Source organism: Gossypium arboreum, chromosome 8 (assembly GCF_025698485.1).
Source record: "Gossypium arboreum isolate Shixiya-1 chromosome 8, ASM2569848v2, whole genome shotgun sequence".
Taxonomy (NCBI): Eukaryota; Viridiplantae; Streptophyta; class Magnoliopsida; order Malvales; family Malvaceae; genus Gossypium; species Gossypium arboreum.
Genome location: NC_069077.1, coordinates 135,796,258 through 135,821,849, shown reverse-complemented (window position 1 = coordinate 135,821,849; position 25,592 = coordinate 135,796,258). Strand labels below are relative to the sequence as shown.

The following is a 25,592-nucleotide window of genomic DNA, read 5'->3' as shown; positions in this document are numbered from 1 at the left end:
CACTAAATGTAGCACCCCAAACCCGGTCCAGAAGTTATGGCCGGATCCGGCATGCCACATCAAAAACGTTAAAAAAAAATCCATTCTAAGTCCAGAAAATCGTACTTAATGTTCAAAAGATTAATTCATTAAGGGTTAAAGTGAATGGAACCCATGCACCGTAGGAAACCGGAAAAGAGGTGGTGAGTCCATCGGATCGCTAAGTACCAAGCTCCCTTCGGATCCAATCCTAGACATGCATACCGCCATTGCCACACCTTAACGTCATGGATATTTCTAGGAAACCGATTTGATTAAGTCATTTTTAGGAAAAGTGATTAATTTTGGAAAATACTTTCATTGCGGAAGCTTTGCTTGTTGTCGTGTTATTTTGAAATCAACTGTTGTTTTTGAAAACGCGCCCTAAAGCTATCCAGTTTCAACAGTTAAAATAAGTAATACCTATCTTAGTAATACATATTAAAACCATCAAAAATAAATAAGCGGCCTTATTACATTTAAAAGCCCAAAACCTCAAACGTAATTAAAAGGATGTCCAGTTCACCAGAAGAAAATCAAACTTTCAGAACGGGTGGCCACTCCGAATTCCCTCACAGCTCCAAGCCCACTATGGTTGGGGATTTCCTGCGTGGATGAAAATAAAAGGGTGAGTTTGGGGAAACTCAGTGTGTAAGGAAAACCCATTCAAAGCCCAAGTCACTTAAGCCTATTGGGCCTAAGCCCATTCAGTAATGAGTGGTATCGGGCGAGCCCTTTTCAGATTATAATAAACGGGCCTTAGCCCTTATTCAGATAATGATGGCCCATAGGCCCATTTCAAAATACATGCAACATCAATAACATGTGCAAGCCCATTTGGGTAATAGTGGTATCGGGCGAGCCCTTTTCAGATTACAATAAACGGGCCTTAGCCCTTATTCAGATAATGATGGCCCATAGGCCCATTTCAAAATACATGCAACATCAATAACATATGCAAGCCCATTTGGGTAATAGTGATATCTGGGCCAAAGCCCTTTTCAGATTATAATAAACCGGGCCTTAGCCCTTATTCAGATAACAAGATGGCCCATAGGCCCATTTCAAAATACATGCAACATCAAAACATATGCAAGCCCATTTGGGGAGACTACTCAACCCACCAACCACTACACTCCACCCGCACCAGCCATACACTCCATGTGGGAATAGCTCAACCCACCCAAATTTAACACTCCACAAATTGCCTTGTCGCTAGTTATCAATAATTGAGGCAAAGCCTCCAAGACGTGGACAAGCCACTTTCAGATTTCCTCCGTCAATATCCCATCCCATGCATCGATAATAACAACATGGCATGCAAGAAATAACAACAATCAAACATGCATTTAGGTCAATTTAACCCTAGGGTATTTTGGTAATTTATCTACTAGGGTAAACTGTAAATTTTCCACTTTTAAAGGTATTTCAGTAATTTATCTATTTTAGGGTTTTCATGCATATTCCTACTTTTCACGTACTAACAGAATCACGCATCGAGGGTTCTTACGAATTGGGCCGTTGGCCCATCATTCCAATTTTGGCCCATTAAGCCCAAAAATATTGAGGGCATAGAAATCATGCACTTTGCAGTCAAACATTGCAGCTTACCAAAAACATTAATCGATTTACCTCACGAGCATTCGCAGACACTCGCAAATCTACAAAATACCGCTTTTCGGCATTTCGCTTTTCGCTTTTGCCGATCTAGACTAAGAAAGAGGTGTTAGTTACACACTTGCTTTGCATTTATATCTTGATTTAGATCCACACACGAACCGCCTACAATTGGATTACTAACACGTTAATCTAACTATTCACATACAAACTACGATTAACCCCTTACAATATTCGCCAACCACACCTACAGATCATAGTAAGCTTATAAGAAATCAATAAGCAACTCATTAACAAATTTTTGTCAATGTTTACCACATAATCATAATTTCACTGCAAGCTGTCTTCCTGAGCAACAGTCACTAAATTATTTATAACTGGAGCTACGAAACTCCAAATCAAGTTCCGTTAATTTTCCTGAAAATAGACTCATATATCTTCTATCCATAAAATTTTCAGAATTTTGGTTTATCCAATCAATACCAGATTTTTCTCAAAGTTTCCCATGTTTCACTGTTTGACTAATCTGACCACTCTTCATTACGAATCAAATTTCTCATTGTACAGAATTCAAAATATGTTCTTGTTTATTTCATTAGAAACTAGACTCAATAAGCTTTAATTACATAATTTATTCAGCTTCTAATTCATCTCCCACAATTTATGGTGATTTTCCAAAGTCAAGTTACTGCTGCTGTCCCAAGCAGATTTATTACCAAATCACTCTTTCACACCTAACTTGCATGCATGTTATTTAAACATGTATATCACCAATCAATCATCACATATCTATGATTTTACTTAAGTATAATCTCCATTTCATCATTTTAAAGCACAACATGTTAGCCGATTTTTCCCTTTAGCATCTAAGGCACATGCATGTTCATTTGTTTGGCTCAACTTCACCTATCTTCCATTTTTCATCAAAAGAACATAAAACAACAACCATTTCCTTCATTTTAATTCATGACTAAATGCTCACAACACAACTAAAAATCAAAATATACTTCAAGAGTTAAGGTAGAATCAAGAAGAACTCATGAACCTCAAAATAGAAGCAAGGTACCAAGAACTTACCTTCAATTTTCCTCCTCCTAATGACCGAATACTCAAGAGCTTTCTCCTCTCCTTTCTCTTCTCTAACTTTCAGCTATGATGAACAAAGATGGACAAAACTTTGTTCTTTTCACCCCTTTTTCTTTTAATAAAACTTCATATTTCATCCATTTAATTCTTTAATACAAAATACATGATATTCTTATCATGAAACATTTACCTAACCCATTATTATGAAACATTTACCTAACCCATTATCATGGAACATTTACCTAACCTATTATCATGAAACATTTACCTAACCCATTATCAATTTGTATCAATTTGTACCATAAATTATGGATATCAAGTGTACATTTTGTCTACAATAACATGATGGCTAGCCACTTCATGTAAAATGGGAGGTTTGTCATGCAAATCCTCCTATTTTGCACTCTTATTTATTTGGCCACTTCAATTTAGCCTATAGCATTTTCAAACATTTTCACATAGGTCCTATTTCATAATTTCACCCCCTTTTTCTTATGGAACAAAAATTAACTAAAATTGTCGGGTTCTATCTTAAGCTTAGGCTTTCTAGAGGCCCACTAACATAATTAAACCTATGCCAACATTCACAGGATTCCCGAAAATTGGGGCGTTACAATTTGTGCATTCGATCCTTCCGCATTTCCGTGTTTTGTAATCAAGTTATCTTTTATTTTTAAATTGGCCCTGAAATTTAGTGCGATTTGCAAATTAATCCCTCTTACTGCGCAGCGTTTTGCAAAATTTGAAATATTACGCGTTTGATCCCCCACAGTGTTATGCGCGTTCTAATAAATCCCTTCTTCTTTACTTTCTTTTAAAATTCGCCCCAAAGATTTGATTTTAATCTAATTTCAGTCCTTTTCATCTATTTTTCATATTTACCCTAAATTTCATATTATTTTTGCTATTTAATTCCGCTTTAAATATTAATCATGGTATATATAGTATTGTTATCACTATTATTTTTATATATTATTATTATTATTGTATTATATTTAGCTATATATATATTTTTATATTTCGTTTCTTACTATTTTATGCATATATATTTATTATTATATTTATTATTAATATTATTAGCATTAGCATTTTCACTTAATATGTATATATAGACGCATATGTACGTATTAATAGTTTTTTATCATATGTATATATTGTATATATTATATTTATATTATGTATAGATTTTAATGTTATTAGTTGTATATTTCTTATATTATTCCATATATGTTTTGTATTGTCTCATGTACATACTTTGAAATATTATTATATATGTATTTTTAATACCATATTGAGTATATATTATTATATTTATTTTTATTCCTATTATATTTATTATTAATATTAGTACATATATTTCACTATACATATATATATATATATATACATTTTTGTGTATATGGTATTATTTTCAGATACTTCATTATATTATTTTTAAAATAATTATATTATGTATAAATATCATGCTATTCAGTATATTTTTATGTTATTTCATACATATATCTTTATGTTATTTGTTATATATTTCTTTTACTATTTCATGTATATATTTTTAAATACCATAATATTTATATTTTTTTGTACTATCTCACGTATATATTTTATCCATACCATTATGAAGATTAGTATATGTTTTATTATTTATGTATATATCTTTAATACATATAGGTATATGTTTATTATTAATAGATATTTTCAATAATATCATTATGTATGTATATATTATGTAAATATTTTAACATTATATCGTATATGCTCTTATACATAGTTTATATATATATATATATATATATATATATATATATTAATATTATTAGTTACATGTTTTATCCCATTTCATATATATATATATATATATCTTCACTACTCTTTTGCCGTTATTAATATTAGCATGCGTTTATCCATATATCTTTATCGAATGTACGATATATGTATCTTTTAATGGTGTATTTTTATTTTTATTGTTATGCTTGTATTGTAATACGATATGTATATTTTAATTAATTGTATATATTCCTCATGCTATTTCATGTATGTATTTTATATAATCCTTATTATTGTTATTAATACTATTATATATTTCATCATATACGTGTATATGTATATATAGTAGTTTTCATTATTTCATTTCAATATTTTATATTATTTGTTTCTTTTTCGTGTTATAATATTAGTATATATATTGGTGTATATATTTCTTATGTGCGTACATTTTCAATATTTATTTTATATAAGTATATATATATTATGTATATATTATGTATATATTATGTATATATTTTCACATTACAAGTTATATTTTATTATCTTAGACATATACTTCAAACACTATATATGGTATATTTCTAATACTATTACTATTTATATATATTTTTACGTATATATTCTAAATATCATTATTATGTATATACATTCATTGTTTCCATTTCATGTTTAATTCTAGTATTACGTTTAATATCGCACATATCTGTATTGTTTTTAATATATTTGTGACACTTACATTCGCTTCAATATATTTCTAGCTCTATCATCTATTTTCATCAATTCGCTTTGCATTATTTCGAAAATCTTATTCTTGTTTTTTAATAAGTAAGGCAACGTATCGGTTTAATACTAAGTCGCCGATTTCATCGCTATGTTGGGTGAACATCAATCGACTCATGTTAAAATGGTACACCCTTCTAAAAAACGAAAAACTAAAATTTCTCGTCTTTTCAATTGGATCACGACTAAATGTTACATTGAACTCGTATTTTTGAAAATCAAGACAACACGTGTTTTATAATATACCAATTTTGGGCGTCGCGAGGGTGCTAATACCTTTCTCGCGCGTAACCGACTCCCGAACCCTGATTTTTTTCTCTGGATTTTGACGTAGACCTAAACTCGGCCTTCTTTTTGTTTTAAAAATAAATTCATTAGGTGTCCGATCACACCTATAAAAGGATCGGTGGCGACTCCCTTTTTTATTTATTTCAAATCAAACTTTAGTTTTCAAGTTTTCACTAAATTGCCACAATTAGCGACCAAGCTAAAAATTTTTACGTCGCTATACCTCTATTACCAGATCGTCTACAGAATTCAATATCATGCCTTTAATCTTTCAAGGCATAGAACAGATGACTCCCTGTTCATCTCAGTAAACACAAATGATCAGTCTCATTGTGTTCATGCTCCAAGGCAGATTCCAAAGAAAGAACTCATTAGACTCCTCCCGGAAAAATGGATTACTAGCTATGAACAATTGCTTGAGCATAGCCAACCAATCCAATCTACTACAAGTAAGATCACATCCAAGAGAGATGGAACGACTGAGATCAAGTTTGACCACAGTCATCTTCAAAGTCCAAAGAATCCTAGTATTTTCCAGACCCAGTTGATGATGCAACCAATTGAAAGACCAGCATAACTTCATGATCAAGAAGATCTAAATTGTTGCTGCCCTTTGTGTGAATCCGGCCCAGAAAGAAGCCTGATACAAAGTTTTTCTGCAGATGGAAAACCTTTGTATATGTTTAAAGACCCTGTAACTGGACATTGTCCTTGGGCTCTAAATTGCTCATGTGAGTTATGCGCAGATGACAGAATGACCACCTGGATTGATAGCATGGACAAAACTGCATCAAAGTCAGGAAAGAAAAAGAAAAAGAAAAACTCCACTCAATCTGAGTTTTACAAGAGATGGATGGAAGGAGATCCAGATATCGGTCCTCTTGGAGAAGATAATGGTAAATTTATTTACCTTGTTGATTACTCATCTCATAAATCTTCACCAAATACACAGGTTCCACTAGAACCTTGTAAACCTTCTCCTCCTCCTTCAAAATCATTCACTCTACCCCTTGAAAAAACTCCAAAACCATCAAAGCAGAAACTTTTCTCTCAGCCCTGTTTCAAAAAGATAAACAAATGGGTTAAGAAAAACCCAGATTTCCTTGCTTCTCAAAATCTAGTCCCTACTGTTTGTATGATGCAACCTACAGCGTCATATGGCAATGAATTCCCTCATCTTGAAGAGTATTCAGAGAAAAATTACACTCATGCACCAAAAATTCCTTCAAAAATCCAGAAAAATATTTTCGATACTTCTTCAAAAATAAGTGCTACAGAAGCCACTCTAAATTGGCAAACAGAAAATGCTATTGCCCAAAATCATGCTTTAAAAAGGATTGACACAAAGATCTCAGCTGTTGAAGCAAAGGTAGAAGACAATACCAAGATGGTCAGAGATCTTATCCAGCTTTTGCAAAAAAGATTAGATGCAATAGCAAGAGAGCCGGTAGCACCAGGACAAGATTTCTTTTTTCATCTTGCCCAAAGAGAAAAAGAAATCCAGAAGCTGAAAGATCAAATTAAAACTCTTTAGGATATAGGAAAAATTCCTGAGCCACCACAGAGAACAGAAACAATTGAATTGTTTCCGTCAATCAGACAAAACAATTCTGTTTCAACAGAGGGAGTAAGAATCACTTTTCCAGAATTTTTAAAACGTACTAAACCAAGTACGTACGAGATCTTCTTGGAAATTAAGAAGCAAGAAGCTGAGAAGAAAAAGAAAAAGATTGCTAAAGAAGCAAAAATACCCAGTGAAAGTGAAGTTTATCAAGCTAAAAAGAATCTTGGAACAAGGCCAATTATAGAAGAACCACCACCAAAATCGCCTCCTCCAAAACAAGTTTCAAAGTCCCTGATGATTCAGGACGAACATCAAAATCCTTTAACAACTTTTTTAAAGGATTACACAAAGTCTACAATCCCAAGAATTTTAACCTTACAAGATCAAAAAGAATAAAAGTCAGATGATACTGAATTTGATTTATGGGAAAATACAAGCACCCTAGAAGTGTCAAAATCTTCATTAGAAAAAACAAAAATAGAAGAAGAAAATCTTCTGAAAGCCTTCCAAACAACCAAAGTGGAAGAACTAAGTGATGATGAAGAAATGCAAGATATACCAGAATCATCTTCTACACCACAGAGACAGATGCCAAAGACTTCTATAGGCAGAACCACTTTCACTCTTGATGACTTACCACCAGAGAAATGGCCAGACAGGATTCAAGAATTCCATTTCTGGTTAGAAACCTACAAATTAACTGAAGATAGCAATTACAACATTCTCATGCAATTTGTTTCTAGATTTGCGGGAATGTTAAGAGATTGGTGGAATGCTATCACCCAACATGATCAAATGCAGTTTCTAGTCCTTCAAGACCTAGCCCAACCAATCCGAATCATATATCAGTACTTTGTAGGAAACCCTGAAGATGTGTTGACCCTGAAAAGAAGGGAATTCTACAAAAGAAAATATTGTTCATACAAAAAAAGGGATTTAGCAAAGCTCTTTAAAATAATGACTAAATTATTTTGTGCTTTAGGCTTAAATCCAAATCTCAAGCCAATCATCCTCTCATCTATTCCAGATCTAATTCAAGATGCAGTCAATCAAGCTCTTCAAAAATAGAATAAAGACATCCTCCAAATTACATTTGGAGAACTTCAACAAGAAGTCTTTATTACTTTAGAAAATATCTGCAACAGAAGAAAAATATTCAAAGATTATCTCCATGGTGACAAGAAGATTGACAGAGCCTGTGATGATTCTTATTTGAAGTACAAATATGCAAAAGAACAGTTATGTGACTGCCGCACAAAAAAGAAGAAGCATTTTAAGAAACATTCTTTTCTAAAAAATACTTCAAGAAGAAAGAAAAGAGTCAGGCCTCAATGGAGATATCTCAAGAAGAAAAGAAGTCGACAAAATCTGATTGTTGATACAACTGTAATCAAAAGGGACATTTTTCAAAAAATTGTCCAAAAAACAAGCAAGCTAAAAAGATTGCACAAATGGTGAGACAATCAGGGATTAAAATTTGAGAGGAAGATGATATTGAGTCTGTTTGCTCCATTGAAGATGAACCATCAGACAAAACAATTTGTGTTATTCCTGCCTATCTTAGCGAATCTTCAAAGCCAGATTCAGATTATTCAAATATACAGATGATGCAAGCTAAAGTTCAGAATCTTTCTAATACAGTTCCAGTTCCTCATGTACCTGTCAAGATCTATTTAGACAAATATAGTAAACCTATTACTATAATTGCCTTTATAGATACTGGAGTAGTTGAAACCATCATGAACCCGGATGTTTTACCTCCAGAATGATGGAAGCCCCATGTAAGGTATTTCAATTCTGCTGCTGATCATCCTTTTGCTACTCATTTGGTTAGCAGGCCCATTACTATTCAGTTCTTCCCAGGCTGTTGTGTAAAAACTACAGTGCTTGGCTCAAAACTCCCAGAAAAAGATACTGTAGTAGGTTTTGATCTCTACACAAAAGCCCAACAATTGAGGATACTCCCAGACGGAGTAAGATTCAAAAATCTTTTCCAACCTTTTATGAAAATTCCAAAACTTTTTTCTATCCGGTTAGAAAAAATCTTTCACATCATTCAGAAATTGAGAGCCCAATCCTGTGCAGATTCTCACTCAGAATTCCTAAAAAAATTCCCAAATCCTTTGTGGAAAAATTTAAAATTCTTCATTCATCTTCCTTTCAAGAAAAATGAAGATATCAATCCAACAAAGGCCAGTCACCAAGGAATGAATCCAAATCATCTATTGCTGGCAGAACAAGAATGCCAAGAACTCCAACAGTAAGATCTGATTGAACCATCAGACTCTTAATGGGCATGTGAAGCTTTTTATGTCAATAAAAGATCTGAGCAAATCAGAGGAAAATTAAGATTGGTGATAAATTATCAACTACTTAATCATTTCCTCTAAGATGACAAGTTCCCTTTGCCGAATAAAGATTTACTCTTTTCAAGCCTGGCAAAAGCTAAAGTCTTCTCCGAATTTGATCTTAAAGCTGGATTTTGGCAATTAGGAATACATCTTGATGACAGACCAAAAACGGGATTCTACGAATACATCTTGATGACAGACCAAAAACGGGATTCTACATTCCTAACAGATATTTTCAGTGGAAAGTTATGCCATTTGGGTTGAAGACAGCACCTTCTCTCTTCCAGAAAGCAATGATAAAGGTTTTTCATCCTTTGATGAAAAATGCTTTGGTCTACATTGATGATATCTTGCTCTACAGCTAAGATGAAGAATCTCATGCTTAACTTCTTGAGATAATGCTCAACTTCTTCAAATCTCTTATTTGTAAATATGGGATAATGCTTTCAGAAAAAAAGATGCAGATCAACAAAACAAAAATTGAATTTCTAGGAATAGCCATCAAAGATGGAAGATACTCTCCAGGTTCTCATATTGCTCAAGAACTCCTGAAGTTCCCATCCAAAAACCTGTCTTTTAAACAGGTACAGAAATTTTTAGGGATAGTTAATTATCTTAGAAATTTTATTCCTAAAGTTTCTAAGTATATTAATCCCCTAACAAAAATGCTGAAAAAAGATCTTCCCTTATGGTCTTCCTTTCAAACAAGAGCAGTGCAAAGGTTAAAGGAGTTGACCCAAGATTTGCCTCAACTTCAAATTCCTTCTGATGGAAAAAGAATTCTACAAACTGATGCCAATGAAAAATATTGGGGAGCAATCCTACTCGAAGAAAGCAATAGAAAAAGACGCCTTTGCGGATACAAAAGTGGAAGATTCACAGATGCAGAAATTAACTATCACTCCACTTTCAAGGAGATTTTTGCTGTCAAAAGAGGTATTGAAAAATTCAAATTTCATCTTCATGGATATCGTTTTCTTGTTGAAATGGACATGTCATCCTTCCCACAAATGCTTAAATTCAAGCAGAAAATAGTTCCTCACCCTCAACTCCTCAGATGGGCTGAATGGATTTCTCAGTTTAAATTTGATGCCAGCCACATGAAAGGAAAATAAAATGTCCTTGTTGATCTGCTTTCCTGGCCCAAACCAGAAATCCTTGCCTATAGAAGAATTTTTCAGCCCAAACCCATTATGATGTACAAACCATCTTCCTCATCCTCCACTTTCCCTACTACTTATCCTGTTCCTCCAAAACTCAATCCAGAGTTTTCTCCTGAGGTGATGACTTTGATTGAACAAGGAACCTTTCATTCAAAGACAAAGGACATGATTTTTGAATACCATATCCAAGTCTTTAAAAATTTTGGAGGACTCATCTTACGACCATGGGGTGTACATCCTGATTATCCTTTCATCCACCCTATCAAGTTTGAATTTGTTGAACAACCAGATGAGTTAAAATGGTTCTTGTGGTAGCTCACTCATCTCCACCACATAGCCATTCAGTTTCTCATTCCTGATCTCCGTTATTTTCTGGTAAAAGCCATTAGAGGAAATGTTGAACCACACCATCAAAATTTCTTCACTTTTTTATGTTGGTTCTATCCTCTAACTCAATGGTTAAATATGATTGATTAGTATTACTAAGAAAATAAAGGAAATTATATGATCATCATTTTCTACAAGCCTCGGTATTTTGTTACACGAGGAAGAACAATCCAGTTAGGTTCTTTCCCTACCGCCTGGATTCACAAAGTTCTTGATGAAGATATCAAAAAACATGATGTGCAATAGAGGATTATACAGAAATTTCTCTGCCAACTCAACAAGGTTATCCCATTTGAAGTATGGTCACCTCTAAAAATTGATGCTCCTTGGGACACATGGCCTATTAGATATAAGCCTTATCACAAAGGAATCTTAAAAGCCATATAGAAATATTATGAGAGTATCCCAAATCCCTCAGAATGGTCCCAAGAATACCTGTGGTATTGCAGTCGGATCAATCTCTTAAAATTGCATCAAGAACAAGACAATGATAGAAATAAGGATATGAATGAAGATAGTGGTGCTTTTGAAGAACCAGACATGACAGCAAATAGTAATGATTCCATGGATAGTGCTCAGTATCCCCACTCAAATAGAAACAGCTGAAAGATGTCACCCATAATTCAGCTGCTTTATGTCTATAGTACTGTTATCCTTTAATAATGTTTGTTGTACTATTTACTTTATGTCATAACAACTACTATTTGTTACTATTTACTATTTTGTTGTATTATCCCTCATTTGGCTATAAAAGGAGAAGAAATTAGTATGTAAGATCATCGAGCTTTCTATCAATAAAATACCAGTGTGTTTTAATACCCATGGCCTTCTAAATTCTCTCTTTTTCTGTAAGTCGTCTTCTTCTCAGAAAATTTTAGATGAGTGTTAACAAAATGAGTTACAATAAAGTATGCTCTGTGCTTGCCATATAATGGATCTTGCACAACAGAAATATTGAAATCCTGATCAGTGATAACAATATCGCTGAGGATAGCATATGTCTCTTGGATTAAGGATTTGAAGCTAAAAGGCAGTGCCTATTTAAATGACCTAAGAGGAGAGGTCTGTGTTTTGGCATAGCATATCTGCTTCAAATTCTTCTTTTTTGCGGTCCATATGACTATCCTCCCTGTTGTTGGTATCAGATTTATAAATTACTTCATAAATTTGATAATTTTTCACATTAATTTTTAATTTTTTTAATAATCTCATTATAGATTTTGATCATATCTATTCTTTTTGACAGAATATCTAGAACTATTCATAGCGTCTCCTCAACCTATAAATAGGAGGATAATGCGCTTTAGTGCACTTGAACACACATCTTCATACATTGACAATAATACTCATGCCAATCGAATTAAGAATAAAAACTTGACCATTTTTAAAGGATGAATTGCACCCAAAGTATTAAACTATTAGTAAGTTTAATTGTGGTCATTCAATTTCAAAAAGTTATAAAATTGTCACTAAACTATTCAAAAGTTTTCATTTAAGTCATTGAACTATCCGTTATGTTTTCCTTTTTAAAAAGTTTGGCTAGTGAACTTCAAACGATGATTCAACGATCGGTATGGTAGATCAATACCAGTCGACAAGTAAAAAAATATACCTTAAACCCACATTGATTTGATAGTTAATATCGAAGATAAAAAAAATTAATTGAGAAAAAAAACTAAACTGTAAAAGTATTGAACATATCGCTATTCATAAATTTTAATTATTTATATAGTGTTAAACATCAAAAGCATTAAAACTTCTACAAACTGGTATAAAATTTCATGCAATTGAAGCCCATATGCAAGGGGGACAAATTCTATAATAAACCGCTAACTTTTTTCTGCTTATAATAATAGTATAATTTATTGTGATTTTCTATATTTTTCAGATACATATTTAAATACAATAAAATTATAATAAAATAGTTTATGATAAATTTAATTTTTTAGTAAACAAAACACTTTTTCCTTTTCCAATTAATGCCTCAAATTTTGTAGTAAATTGCTGGTGTTTAAATTATGTGAGGAAGATTAAATACCAGCTAAACCTGATCTTGATGCAATATGTAAATTCGATTTTATTTAAAATTTTAATTTTCAATTAAGATTTTGAAAATAAAATGTCTCAACTAGTATTCTTGATGTTTTATATTATATTATTTTTATTTGATAAGGTTTTATAAAAGTTAAAAGAGTCTTAACTAATATATATTTATAAAATTAGAAGATAGGTACTTCAATAAATATTTCTGGTGGATTTGTCCAGAACTGCCCTAAATCCCAACCCAATGTTTGTGACAAAAAACGAACCCGTCAGACCTCAGAATTCTATTTTCAAGTAGGATAAACAAGGTGATTAATAAATTTACATTTTCATCATTTAATTTTAAAAATTATAAAATAATCATTAATTATTCAAAAATTTTCATTTAAACCATTGAATTATTTGAAAGTTTCTATTTAAAGTATTTGGTTAAGTTCTTTCTAAACAAAAAAAATTTGACTAACAAGTTTCAAGCGACCATTCGACAATCAATATGCTGGTGGAGCAGTACTCAGTAACAAGTAGAACATCCAAATTGATTTGATGCAAACAGTACAGGCAATACAACAACAATTTTACTTTCTTTTTTTTATTCTGAGTGAGCAAAACCTAAATTTATTAATAATTTAATTACTTTTGGATGTAATTTATCCTTCAAGCAACAATCCTTACAGGATCTGATATGATTGTATATACTATAAATTCTAACATTTGCAATTCCTTCCCTATAATTATCAGGAAAGAAAAAAAACCTCACATTTATTATTAAAAAAATCAGTAATGTCAACCATTCCCCCCCGCCTCCTCAAAAACTGATAAATCAAGTATATGTTCGCACACACACATATCCCAAACCAATGCCAAACTGTGATAATCATAAATCAACCATTGCATAATCCCAGCTTAAGTTTGAATTTCTACATTGGCCTTAAAAATGCCAAAAGGAAAACAACAATGTCAAAGTTCGTCTTTTATCAAGTTATCACATTCTCCATATGCTTCAAGTCTAATACATAAATAACCCTTCTAAAACTATTAGCATGCAGCGGTAGTCATTGGAAAACTTCATGTTCAACAGCATCCATGGGCTTGATCTCTTTAGGTACAGAAGGAAGGCACGTGGATTTTACCAGATTACTGATTAGCTTCAGAAGGTTGTGCGTTGGCATTGAAATTGTCAAACCCGCCACTTGTTGGGGCAGTAGGATTGGCCTGATATGGTGCAGATGTAGTGGGTGCTCCGTTAGAAGAAGTGGGTGTCGTTGCAGTTCCAGAAACTGTTGTTGGGGGAGCCAATGTAGGAGGTCGTGGAAGGCCATTTACTTGTCCAGGCAAAGGAGCACCAGGTGGTGCCATCATTGGTGGCATGCCTGGAACGGGAATATAACCTGGCAATGAAACCAAAATGAAAATTTAATATTTTTAAATTCAATTCCATTTTATGTTTGTATTTGAGATCCATAATGGAAAAGCCGACGCCAGAGCCAATCAAACAAGATGAAGTGCTTAACATATAAAGTATCTCTATTGGTATGCAAACAAGTAAGAAATTCCCCAAGTTCACAAGCACCACATAAATTCATGATAATACTAATAACCAAATAACCAAACCCCGTATCAGCAAGAACACGAATAATACTAGTACATATGAAATCTTACATGGAGCATCTAGAAATGGTCTTGGCAGACTATGGGGCCTCATCCTAGGACTATTGGATGATTTACAGGTAACAGTGCAGCCCCAAGAATGAGACAGTGTATGCAAAAAAGCAGTTCAATGGAAACAAAACAAGCATGCAAAAGTTTCATCAAGTTCACCATCACAAGTCGCAACATCAATTCGGGATGGGATATGTTTATTAACCAAAGACTGAAACCCCATACTAGCAAGAAAACGAAATATGCTAATATGAATCTAATTCGCATCTCACCTGGGGCACCTGGAATTGGTCTTGGCAGAACAGGGGGCCTCATGCCTGGGACCATCGGTTGGTTTACAGGTAATGGAGCCCCAGGAATCGACATAACAGGAAGTCGAGGCCTCTGAGCCATTAAATGTTGATTGAAAGCAGCTCCAACCTGCTGGAAAGCCGCAGCTTGACCAAGATGTTCCTTGATCCTTTGGTCTATTAAGCTCTGGGTCTGTTGCTCCTCAAATTGCTGATAGTAAGTTCTAACATTCGCCTAAAATTACATACAAAAAAATTCAGCAAAAAAAAATGTATAACTCACAACATCAATCAATACAAAGACAAAAATCTCTACAAATTACCTTGTGCTTGTAACCTGCATTGTGTTGCTTTCTAACTGATGGCTGAAATTTAAACCCGGAAAGAAAAAAGAACGGTAATCAATTATTGTAAAAGCGATAACTCAAACTAATGAAGTTAATTAATTTTCGTAAAATTCAACCAAAAATTTGACCCAAAAGAAAAGAAATAGGAAACTTACAGAGTCATGGGTCAAATAAGTATCGCAATAATCACAGTAATACCTGCAAAATTTGAATCCAAATAAACATATCCATAAATTGTTAATGAAAATTTGTTGGTAGCGAGAACTTTAATTAAGATTGGACGAATTTGTAAAGATCCGTACCGAGGCATTGCGAAACGACTCAGAATCGAAGCTAATTGCTTGAAGATCGTAAAACCCTAGAGAGAGGGCACCGTAGCAAAAGCCCTAGCTCAAGTACAGAGAAAAATTAGAATGAAAAACAGAACGGGGATTTTGCGTTTGTCTGTAGAAATTTTAATGGGAGTTTATATTCGATCTGTAATGCAGAGTTTTAGGATCCTCATTAAATATCTTATGTTATAATTACGGGTAGTCCCACGATTCGGGTAATATTTAAACCCAATTATTATTAATTGAATTGTTGGAAATGTAAAAAACTTTTAATATTAATAAAATTGAAATACTTTTTAGGCTCCGTTTGTTTGCAGGTAAAATATATTTCGGAAAATAATTTCTGAAAAATAATTTTCTGGAAAATAATTTTTAGAAAATGATTTACTTTTCTAGTGTTTAGATGAATCTCAATAAAATATTTTCTATTGTTTGGTAAATTTCCGAAAATATTTTCCTGAAAAGTCGTTTTATAATAAAAATTTATATATTTAAAGAATTTATTATCTTTTCTTTGTTTGATTGAACTTATTTTATATATATATATATATATATATATATATATATATATATTAATACATTTATATTTTAAATTGTTTTTAACATGTATTGCAATGATTTATTTATAAATAAAAGTCATTTTAAATATATAATAATACTCAATTATTAAACTAGAATATTAACCGTCCTAAATTGAAAACAACCAAAGTCAAATAATTATTTGTAATTGTGTTATAAAAAATAAAAAACAAGGATTGAATAATTATAAATTAGCTTCCAAACCACAATTAATACTAGAAATTAATAATATTATCCAAATGCATAATTAGTATTACACTACATGATAACAACAACATTATCCAAGTGCATAACTAATATTACACCACATGATAACTAATATTACAGCACATTATAACAACATTGTCCAAGTGCATAACTAATATTACACCACATTATCAATATCTTCAACCTTGAGAAAATTTTTGAAGCCAAATTTTTCTATGCTTCTTTCTTTTAACTAAAAAAGCTTTTGCCTCAGATTCATGACTCATTAAATAATCAAACACAGAACAAAGGAAGTCATCATCAAATCCTTCTACCTCTATTGACATCACTTCTTTGTAAAGATGTGGTGTCTTATCCGCAGTAAATTGTTTCAAAGCATTAGCAATTTCACCAAGTTGTTCACTCACAAGTTTAATTTGTTCATCTTCGACACTTTCTTCAGCCTTTTTTCTTTTACGTTTGGATGTGCCAGATGAAGATACATTTGTTCTTACCTCTTCAGTCGCTTCATTCTCGCAGTCTATAGGCACTGAACCTATGTTATCATCATCCAAATCTATGTCAGCAAATGTTCGGGCAAAACTCCCTGTTGCCATATCTTTGCCAACAACCAAAGCCATTTCATCATAATGATCAATGCTTTTATTCAAAAATGGTTCATACTTCTTGTGTGCCTGTTGGATATTATATAAAATTAGAATAACAAGTAAAAAATAATTGAAATATACTTAACATATACATACATATATTACCATTACTACTGCATCATATGTCGCTCTATCACATGTGATCATTTTCATGTTATCATCCCATCCAAAACCACTTTCACCCTGAATTGTACATATAATCTGCCATTGTTTCTTTACAGTCCTCAAATGATTTTCCACATGTTTTGCATCGCATTGGACTTGAAAATTTTCAAAAATAGCTTCGACAACTCGATTAATAGAAGTTGCTTTGAAAGTATTAGAAGGCTTATTTCCTTTCTGGGCCTCCTCAGCTAAAATTTCAAGAAAAAGATGTTCCACCGGTTTTGTCCACCTGAATTGCTTGGAGGTTCCTTCTTGGTTGCCCTTACCCATTTTACATTAATAATTGTCATTGTCAATCATTTCAATATCCAACAAGCTTAAAACATAATAAATTCAATATCTAACAAGCTTGAAATATAATCAATATCTAACAAAATCAAGACATAATAATTTTAGAATCCAACAAACATAATAAACTAAAATTTCAGAATCCAACATTAACAAAAAATTTTTTTTTAATAAAACATACATAATATAGAAACTACAACCCTAAGCCCTAAACCTACATAATACTTCTAGCCATATAATCAGTCCACATAGTTTGTGCAATTTCATCTCTCTTAGCAGACCATTCTCTTGCTTCTTTTCTTTCTTCTCACTCCGTAAGAGTTGATATTATCAAATCAGACTCAGGCTCCTCGTATAATTCTTGATTAAGTAAATCACTAGGATCAACTCCCATGATATGATTATGAATGATGCAACAAGCCAAAACTATATCTACTTGAGTTTGAAAATTCCAAAATGGTTCAGCATCTAATACACGAAACCGTTTCTTCAAAATCCCAAAAACACGTTTAATAGTGATTCGCAATGATGAATGACGAAGATTAAAGAGTTCCTCTTCATTTTCAGGCCCCTGAGCACTAAACTCTTTTAAATGATATCGAACACCACGATATGGGGTAATATATCCATTACGGATGCCATATCCAGCATCAGCAAGATAATATTTACCTACAATTTGACAAAACATAATTATTACTAATAAATTATGAGCTTAGTAGAACTATTTGGTATTTAATGTTTTATAATTCTTACCTTCCGAAATTTTTAATCCTCTTGGGCATGAAAGTGCATCACTTAAAATACGAGAATCATGTGCACTACCTTCCCAACCAGTTAGAACATAGGAAAATTTCAAATCAAATGTAATGGCAGCCAATACATTTTGTGTCGTCCCCCCTTTACGGCTACGAAATCTTCCTTGAATGTTAAGTGGAATGGATGCACGAACATGAGTTCCATCTAATGCTCCAATACAATCTTTAAAATAAGGATAAAACCTTGGATTGTTTCTGATTTCACTAGGAGTTGACTCATCAGGTAATCTAATAATTAGCTTATACAATTTCAAAACAGCTCTCAATACAACCCTAAAGTAACTGTGAATTGTCTCAGTTGATCTATAATATCTAGATCCTATCACTCGAAACCTTACATTATGACCAATTATATGTAAAAATATAACTACTTGCTCCCTAATATTCACCGATTTAGTTGATTGTAACAAATTATTTCTACTAAGAATATCACACAAATTAAAAAATGCAACCGGTCTCATCCTTATCATATCAATACAATGCCGGTCACCACTATATAAAATACTATTAATATAATTTTCTCTTTCATAATCTCAATTTACACGAGGGTGAGAAGTAATTTCTTTCCTAGTTTTTAATTTTTTTATCCAGAGAGCCCCAAAAGCTAAAACTGAAGCCACAACTCCGACAATTGCATTTTGATGTTGATTACGATCCATCTACACAAAATAATATCACACAAATATTTGATCACTACAAAAAATACATAAACTTTTCGTAAGGGCACATATATGACAAAAGTTATCTTGTCTAAAGTGCATACATATATATATATATATATATATATAAGTTTCTCAAGCAATGACTCAAGCAATGCCTAAAGTTACCATGACTAAAAAGAATAGAGTTAACTAACCAAACCCAACATAAATAATAACAAAAAAAGGCATAATTCAAGACATATTTATCATAATCAGAGTACTAAATAGAACAAATTTTGCATCCTACACATATTTGTGATTATTATATTTTATTTTCTAATTAGTGAAAATTTTAAATATTATAGAATAAATATATACTTTTAAAAAATTAAGAAAACTGATAAATAAACGATTTTATTCAATTTGGTTATATACAATATTCAATTGAACTTGATCTCTATTCTTAATAATAAGACTACATGCGTCCATATGTATGTATGTTTTTTAAAGATCAATTTAAGCTACCAATAGTTGTTAGATTGTGGCACAATTATAATGGCAGTGGAAAAAAAACCCAATGGACAAACAATGGCACCTACTTGGAACCTTTACTATAATATATATATATGGTTTCATTTTTTGCTTCTACTATTAACAAAATGAGATTGACAATAATTTTCAATTGAGACCATTACAAGTTAATTTTGTGATGATAACAATAGTAGACCAAAAGACAATTGAACTACCGATTGCTTAAGGCAAAAAACTACATACTTTTACATGACTTTTTTTTTAATCATAAATCATATTTTAAAATGATAAATCTAGTAAGCATATTCAGACACTGCTAATAACCATGAACTTAAAAAATAAAATATATATTATTTGACTTATTGTTTTTTTTTTTGCTAGTACAACAATTATGAAAGCTGCATAAAAACAAAGTAATCAGCAGGTACAACATGACCCATCTTAAAAACATAAACATAGACAGATCGCAACAAACAGAACCTTAAAATCCCAAATTACACCTATCTGTTGAACAAACCTCAAACCAGACAAAAATATAATTCCCACAAGTCACTCTAGGTGATTGTTTCCATGCTATTCCAAGTTCTCACTTTAAAGCTTCCAATCTTTGTAGCTTTGAATGCAATGGCCATCATAAGATACCTTAAAAATACCTCTTTGTTATTCAAAATTTGAAGCTTAAACAGTTACAAATGATTAAAAGTAGTAAGTAAAGTTCGTCCTCAATAATTATCAATTCAGACAAAATGACAAAAGAAAAAATAGAGATGAAAAAATAAAGAAAACCACTGCTACTTTTAACAGCATTTTAGTCATATAACTTGCAAAGGCATACTGCCTAAACACAAATAAACTCAGAAATAAACTGCATACTGCCTTGTGTTTCTTGTGTAATAGTCTAAATTTTAAGCTATTTATCAACTGTTTTTTTTCCTGCAGATCAAAATGGAATTAGTCTATATATCACTAAAGGATATCTATCTTGTAAAGACTATTAATTGAGGTCCCTCGTTAGATTTTGTACTATGTTGTTAGCTTTGGAACGACCATAGAATCATTTGAACTTGATTTGTAGATTCCATAAAAATGAATTTACTGCCTTTCCTAAATTAATCATATAACGTTTTGAAAATTTGAAGATTTCCAAATTGGAATTTTAGAATTTCAAGCACCTGGAATAGGATATATGTAACCTGTATTTTTTTATATCCTTTAAAATTCTATACTCCATGAAGTCTTAAGCATGTGGAGGGGTTGTACCCTCCACACCTTATTAGGATTTTTTAGTGGAAGCTTGCTGGGTATTTTTCTTTAAGAGTAAGCTCCTCTGAATTGAGCTCCCTTTCCCTCTGCTAGTTTGTCAAGATCGTTAATCAGCATCTCTAAGTTCATCACTATGGCATTAATGTTTCCACAAATGTCTTTGTTTCATGATTGAAGGAGTTTTTTTTTTTGACAACTTCCAAGTGATAATCAACTAACCTCATTTAACTTAAACAAATGGAGATAAGCATATGTAATTTTAAACTGTTTAAAATCCAGAAATAGAAAATCCAGTCAATAACCTTCAATTCAATGTTTTAAACTGTCACGTGAAAAAAAAGCAGATTGCAAAGATGGGATAAGTGGGTATTAGCAGAAAAGGGAAAAACAAGAAGCCTAAGCGTGAGGTTTTTGGTGTATTTGTCTAAACCCTTAAATGCTCCTGTCCTCTGTATATTTGCTTAAAGAACATTTTTACACTTTCAATTAAAGGTGAAGAATGGAAGAAGAAGAGGAGAAAAGTTACCTGGATGAGAAGATGAAGAACAACGCAAGGATGATACCGGTTGTATGCGAAAGAGAAAGCACCTAAGACCGAAAAGCTACCATTAGAAGAGATTATGCGAAAGGAAAAATGAAAGAAGAAGAACAGAAGAAGTAAAAGTAGAAAATACCTGGATGGATGAAGAAGAAGGAAGATGAACGGCGCAAGGGAAAGTGAGAGTTTGGAAAATGTCTTACGGAAAAAAAATCCGTAAGACATTTTACATAAAAAGCATCCCATTTTACCGTGTTTCTGAAAACGTTTTACTTATGTAAAATATTTTCATGTAACCAAACCGCGTAAAATTAGGAAAATATTTTCCGGAAAATGTTTTCATGGTTACCAAACACAGCCTTAAATATTTTTGCTGAATTGAAATATTTTAAAATTTTAACAAAATTGAAATATTTTGATTAATTCAGTCCATTAATTAAATTAATTAAAGTTTATATATTTCTAAACTAAATAAGGTTGATATGTCACTTTTTTAAAAAAAATTATACCTTTACGCCATTTTAAATTTTATTTAGAGAAATATATTGTTTTTAAGAGAATGTGGAAAAACGCATCTCGTTGGATGTGTTTTCCTTTAACTTACAATTTATTAATTTTTAATACAATTAATTTCTTTGGTTGGGTGATTAAACTTGGTAATTTTGTCCTTTTAAGCCCTAAGTTTAATTTCTCTTCCAGTTATATTTATAATTTTTATTTCATGTTGTTTTAAGCTTTTTTTAATGAACGTTTTTAACATATTAACTTCATTAGTTAAATAGTTAAATAATAATGATTTCATTATTAAGACCCAGATTCATTTCTTCTTTACTAAATATATTTATAATTTTTATTTCATATTATTTCAAGTTTTTAATTAATAAATATATTCTTTTCAATTTTTATTTTAATGCATTTTAATTAATAAATATTTTATTCATAAAATCAAATAATTATTACAAATATGATTTTTTAGTAAATATAATTTTTATATGTGTAGTATTTATTTTATAATATTTATGATCCTCTAATTTTATATGAAAAACAATGATATTTAAAATATTTTACATATAAAAATAATAATTATATTAAAAATAATTATTTCATTTTATAATATTAAAATAACCATACCCACAATATACGCGGAGAAAATAAATATTTGACATATAAATAGTATATATAAAGAAAAATATATCAAAAAAAATTAGTTGATGTTTATATTATATATAAAGGAGTTACTAATTTCAAATATTTTTAACATAACTATATATGTAAAATATATATTTTTATTATATAAATACATATTTATTATTTATTTTTATGAATAAAAGAGTTATTAATTAAAAGATGAATTAAAACAAAAAATTAAAAATAATATATTTATTAATTAAAAAAACTGAAACAAGATGAAATAAAAATTACAAATGTGTTACTTAGGTCTCAAGGATGAAATCATTATTATTTAACCCTTTAACTAAGGAAGCTAATATGTTAAAAACAATCATTAAAAAAGAAGAAGAAGAAGCTTAAAACAAGCTAAAATAAAAATTATAAATATGAGTGGGAGAGAAATTAAACCTAATACTTAAAACAAAACCATTAGCATTTAACCATCTAACTAAAGAAATTAATTATAATAAATAAGAGGAAAAACGTGTCCAGCTAGGTGGGTTTTCTTGATATGAGTATGGAAAGCTTGCTAACTGGACGAGCTTTTCCTCAAAATCGGCCTATATCCTTAAATAATTTTAAAAACAACCTAGAAGGCTAAATAAATTTCAAAATTGGCATATAGGTTTTGTCGAAACCTTTTTTTGAATCGACTTTTTATTTTTAAAAAGAAGATGGAGTTGTCACCAATCCTTTTTTTATTTAGGTGTGATTGGATCACCTCAAAACTTGGTCATTTTAATAAAACTTTAGATTTACTAAAACGGTAATCTTCAGTCTACAAAATCCAGAAAATGGGTTCGGTAGTCGGTTACGTATGAGGAAGGATTAGCACTCTCATAATGCCCAAAATTGGTACCTAGTTGATTATTTGATGTTTTGATGTCGAAAATTAAAAATTCGAAGAGAATTTAAAATACGATCCTTTTTTGCACGATATTGTTTGATGGTATTGAAAACGTCCCTATCTAAGTTGAATTTTTAATGAGGAGGTTTTCTCATTTTGAATCGATCAAGACAAAAAAAATCATGTCCTATAAATTGGGGCACAAAATCTCGAATTCTCGAAAACAAGAACACTCACCGTTTAATTATTGCCTAAATCTTATATATTTTAAATAAATTTTTTTTAAAAAAAGGGAAGTATATCCAATTATTTCAAGTCAATGAGAGAATTGTACCCCGTAAGTTAGGGCACAATTTCTCGAATCATCAAAATAAAGAACATTGCCTTGATTCAAGTTACTAAATATAAATCGTATAAAAAATAGACATAACATTTAAAGCAATATGTGATTAATTTATTCGAGTGGTGGCACAGAAATGAACGAATATTTAAACGTGTTACATAATATGGTGGTGGCAAAAATATAATAAAATAGCTTACAGGTAAAGAATGATAATAAGATAATAAAAAGTAATAGTTGAAATAATTTTAGCCGATTAATAATACTATTTAAAACGACAATAATTAGTAAAATAAAAAGTGGAACATTAACAATGATAAAAATAGTATAAAAAATAAAAAGTATGATAATGCTATGATCATGGTTGTGTAATATTAATAATGAAAAAAATTAATTAGCAATAATAATCATTTAACAATAATATCAACATTTAAAAATTAAAAAAAACTAAAATGAAATGATTAAGAAACTTGAGGAATAAAAATGCAAATTACGTAATTTAAAGGGTAAAAAATATAAATAAGGGAATTAAAAGTGCTGAAAATTAAATTACAGACAAAGTAAAGGGGTGAGATTAAATATATAAAGGGCTAAATTAAAATTTAAACAAAATTTAGAGCATGAATTGCAAAAAGAAAAAGAAAAAAAAGAAAAGGGAATAAAGGGGTAAATTGAAAATATAACAAAATTAAAAGCCTAAATTATAAAGAAACAGAACATAAATGATTAAATTAAAACGGGTAAAATGTACAGGGACTCAAAGGGAAATTATCCCACCCACATATACGTTAGGCCCATAGTGGGTTAGGGGACTAAATCAAGAATAAAATAAAATGGGTAAAAATAAAATAAAATAAAAGGATCCTAGACGAAATTAAAACAGATAAAAAACGAAGGGGCCAAAACAACAAATATCCCCTCCCTTAAAAAAACAATGCGAATCTTGAAGGAATTCAGGTCGGGCATTCGTGTCTCCTCAAAACGACGTCGTTTTGGGCATTTTAAGCTATGCCCCAAAAACGACGTCATTTAGTGTTCCTATATAAATTTAAAAAACTAAAAAAAAAAATCATTTCTCTTTTTTGTTTTAAAAAAAAATCCTTCTTCTTTTTTTATTTTTTTCTCAACTCTCTCCCCCTCCGGCCTCAAGGGCTGCCACGACCATCGATCATCGACGACTGCCACTTCCGGTGGTTGAAAAATACCCAAAACGCCCCCTTTTTACTCCTTTTCTCACATGGGATGTTGATCTAGGACTTTTAACATGAAAAACTTAGTCGAACCTCGAAAAAAGGCGTGGAAACGTTTCAGTTTCCTCTTTTTCAGCAAGATAAGTTTTCTCTAAATCTTGTTTCTATTTTTTTTATGTTCTTTACGAAAAAAAAAAGATAAAAGATAAAAATAAACCACCTTTGTAACATGTTCTTTTTTATTTTTTTTGTTGAATTTTTTTTTTGATTTCTCCCCTACATATACAACGAGTTTATTTGGCATTTATAGCTAAAGTGATTACAATATTCTATTTTGTTTTCTCTTTTTTGTTTCTGTCTTTGCTCTCTGTTCTTCTGTCTTTTCTTGTCTTTTTTTTTTGTAGGTGTTCGTGGTAAGGTCAATGGCGCTGAAGAGTCATGCTTTACCATTTCGGTGAAATGGTGGTAGAGGAGGGCTTCAGGAGGCGTGCTTGCTGATGTGGCTAGGGCAGCAGCTAGAGGAATTAGGGCTTTTTTTTTTCAATTTAGATTTAGGATAGTAGGTTTTGGACTTTTTTTTTTTTGGCCAATCTATTTTTGTAAATAGACTTAATAATGGACTCTTTATTTATCATTTGTTTTTGTTTTCTAGCCCAAACGAATTTAGCCTATTATAGGTCTT

At 31.2% G+C, this 25,592-nt stretch overlaps 1 protein-coding gene and 2 long non-coding RNA genes across 3 annotated transcripts; 1 reads left to right on the top strand and 2 right to left on the bottom strand.

Annotated features, from left to right (window-relative positions):
* Window positions 1-334: 334 nt before the first annotated feature.
* LOC128296543 (uncharacterized) lies at window positions 335-2,931 on the bottom strand. Its single transcript, XR_008287166.1, has 2 exons — window positions 2,713-2,931; window positions 335-624 (listed from the first exon to the last, which is right to left on the bottom strand). It is a non-coding gene; the product is annotated as an uncharacterized LOC128296543 (long non-coding RNA).
* Window positions 2,932-11,632: 8,701 nt separating this feature from the next.
* LOC128296544 (uncharacterized) lies at window positions 11,633-14,579 on the top strand. The gene is made up of 2 exons (XR_008287167.1): window positions 11,633-11,866; window positions 14,101-14,579. It is a non-coding gene; the product is annotated as an uncharacterized LOC128296544 (long non-coding RNA).
* On the bottom strand, window positions 13,909-15,907 carry LOC108467951 (U1 small nuclear ribonucleoprotein C-like). Its single transcript, XM_017768781.2, has 5 exons — window positions 15,660-15,907; window positions 15,513-15,555; window positions 15,334-15,375; window positions 14,993-15,245; window positions 13,909-14,449 (listed from the first exon to the last, which is right to left on the bottom strand). Exons 1-5 carry the CDS (start codon window positions 15,665-15,667, stop codon window positions 14,196-14,198), a joined length of 600 nt encoding a protein of 199 aa, XP_017624270.1. The 5' UTR covers window positions 15,668-15,907; the 3' UTR covers window positions 13,909-14,195.
* Window positions 15,908-25,592: the final 9,685 nt, after the last annotated feature.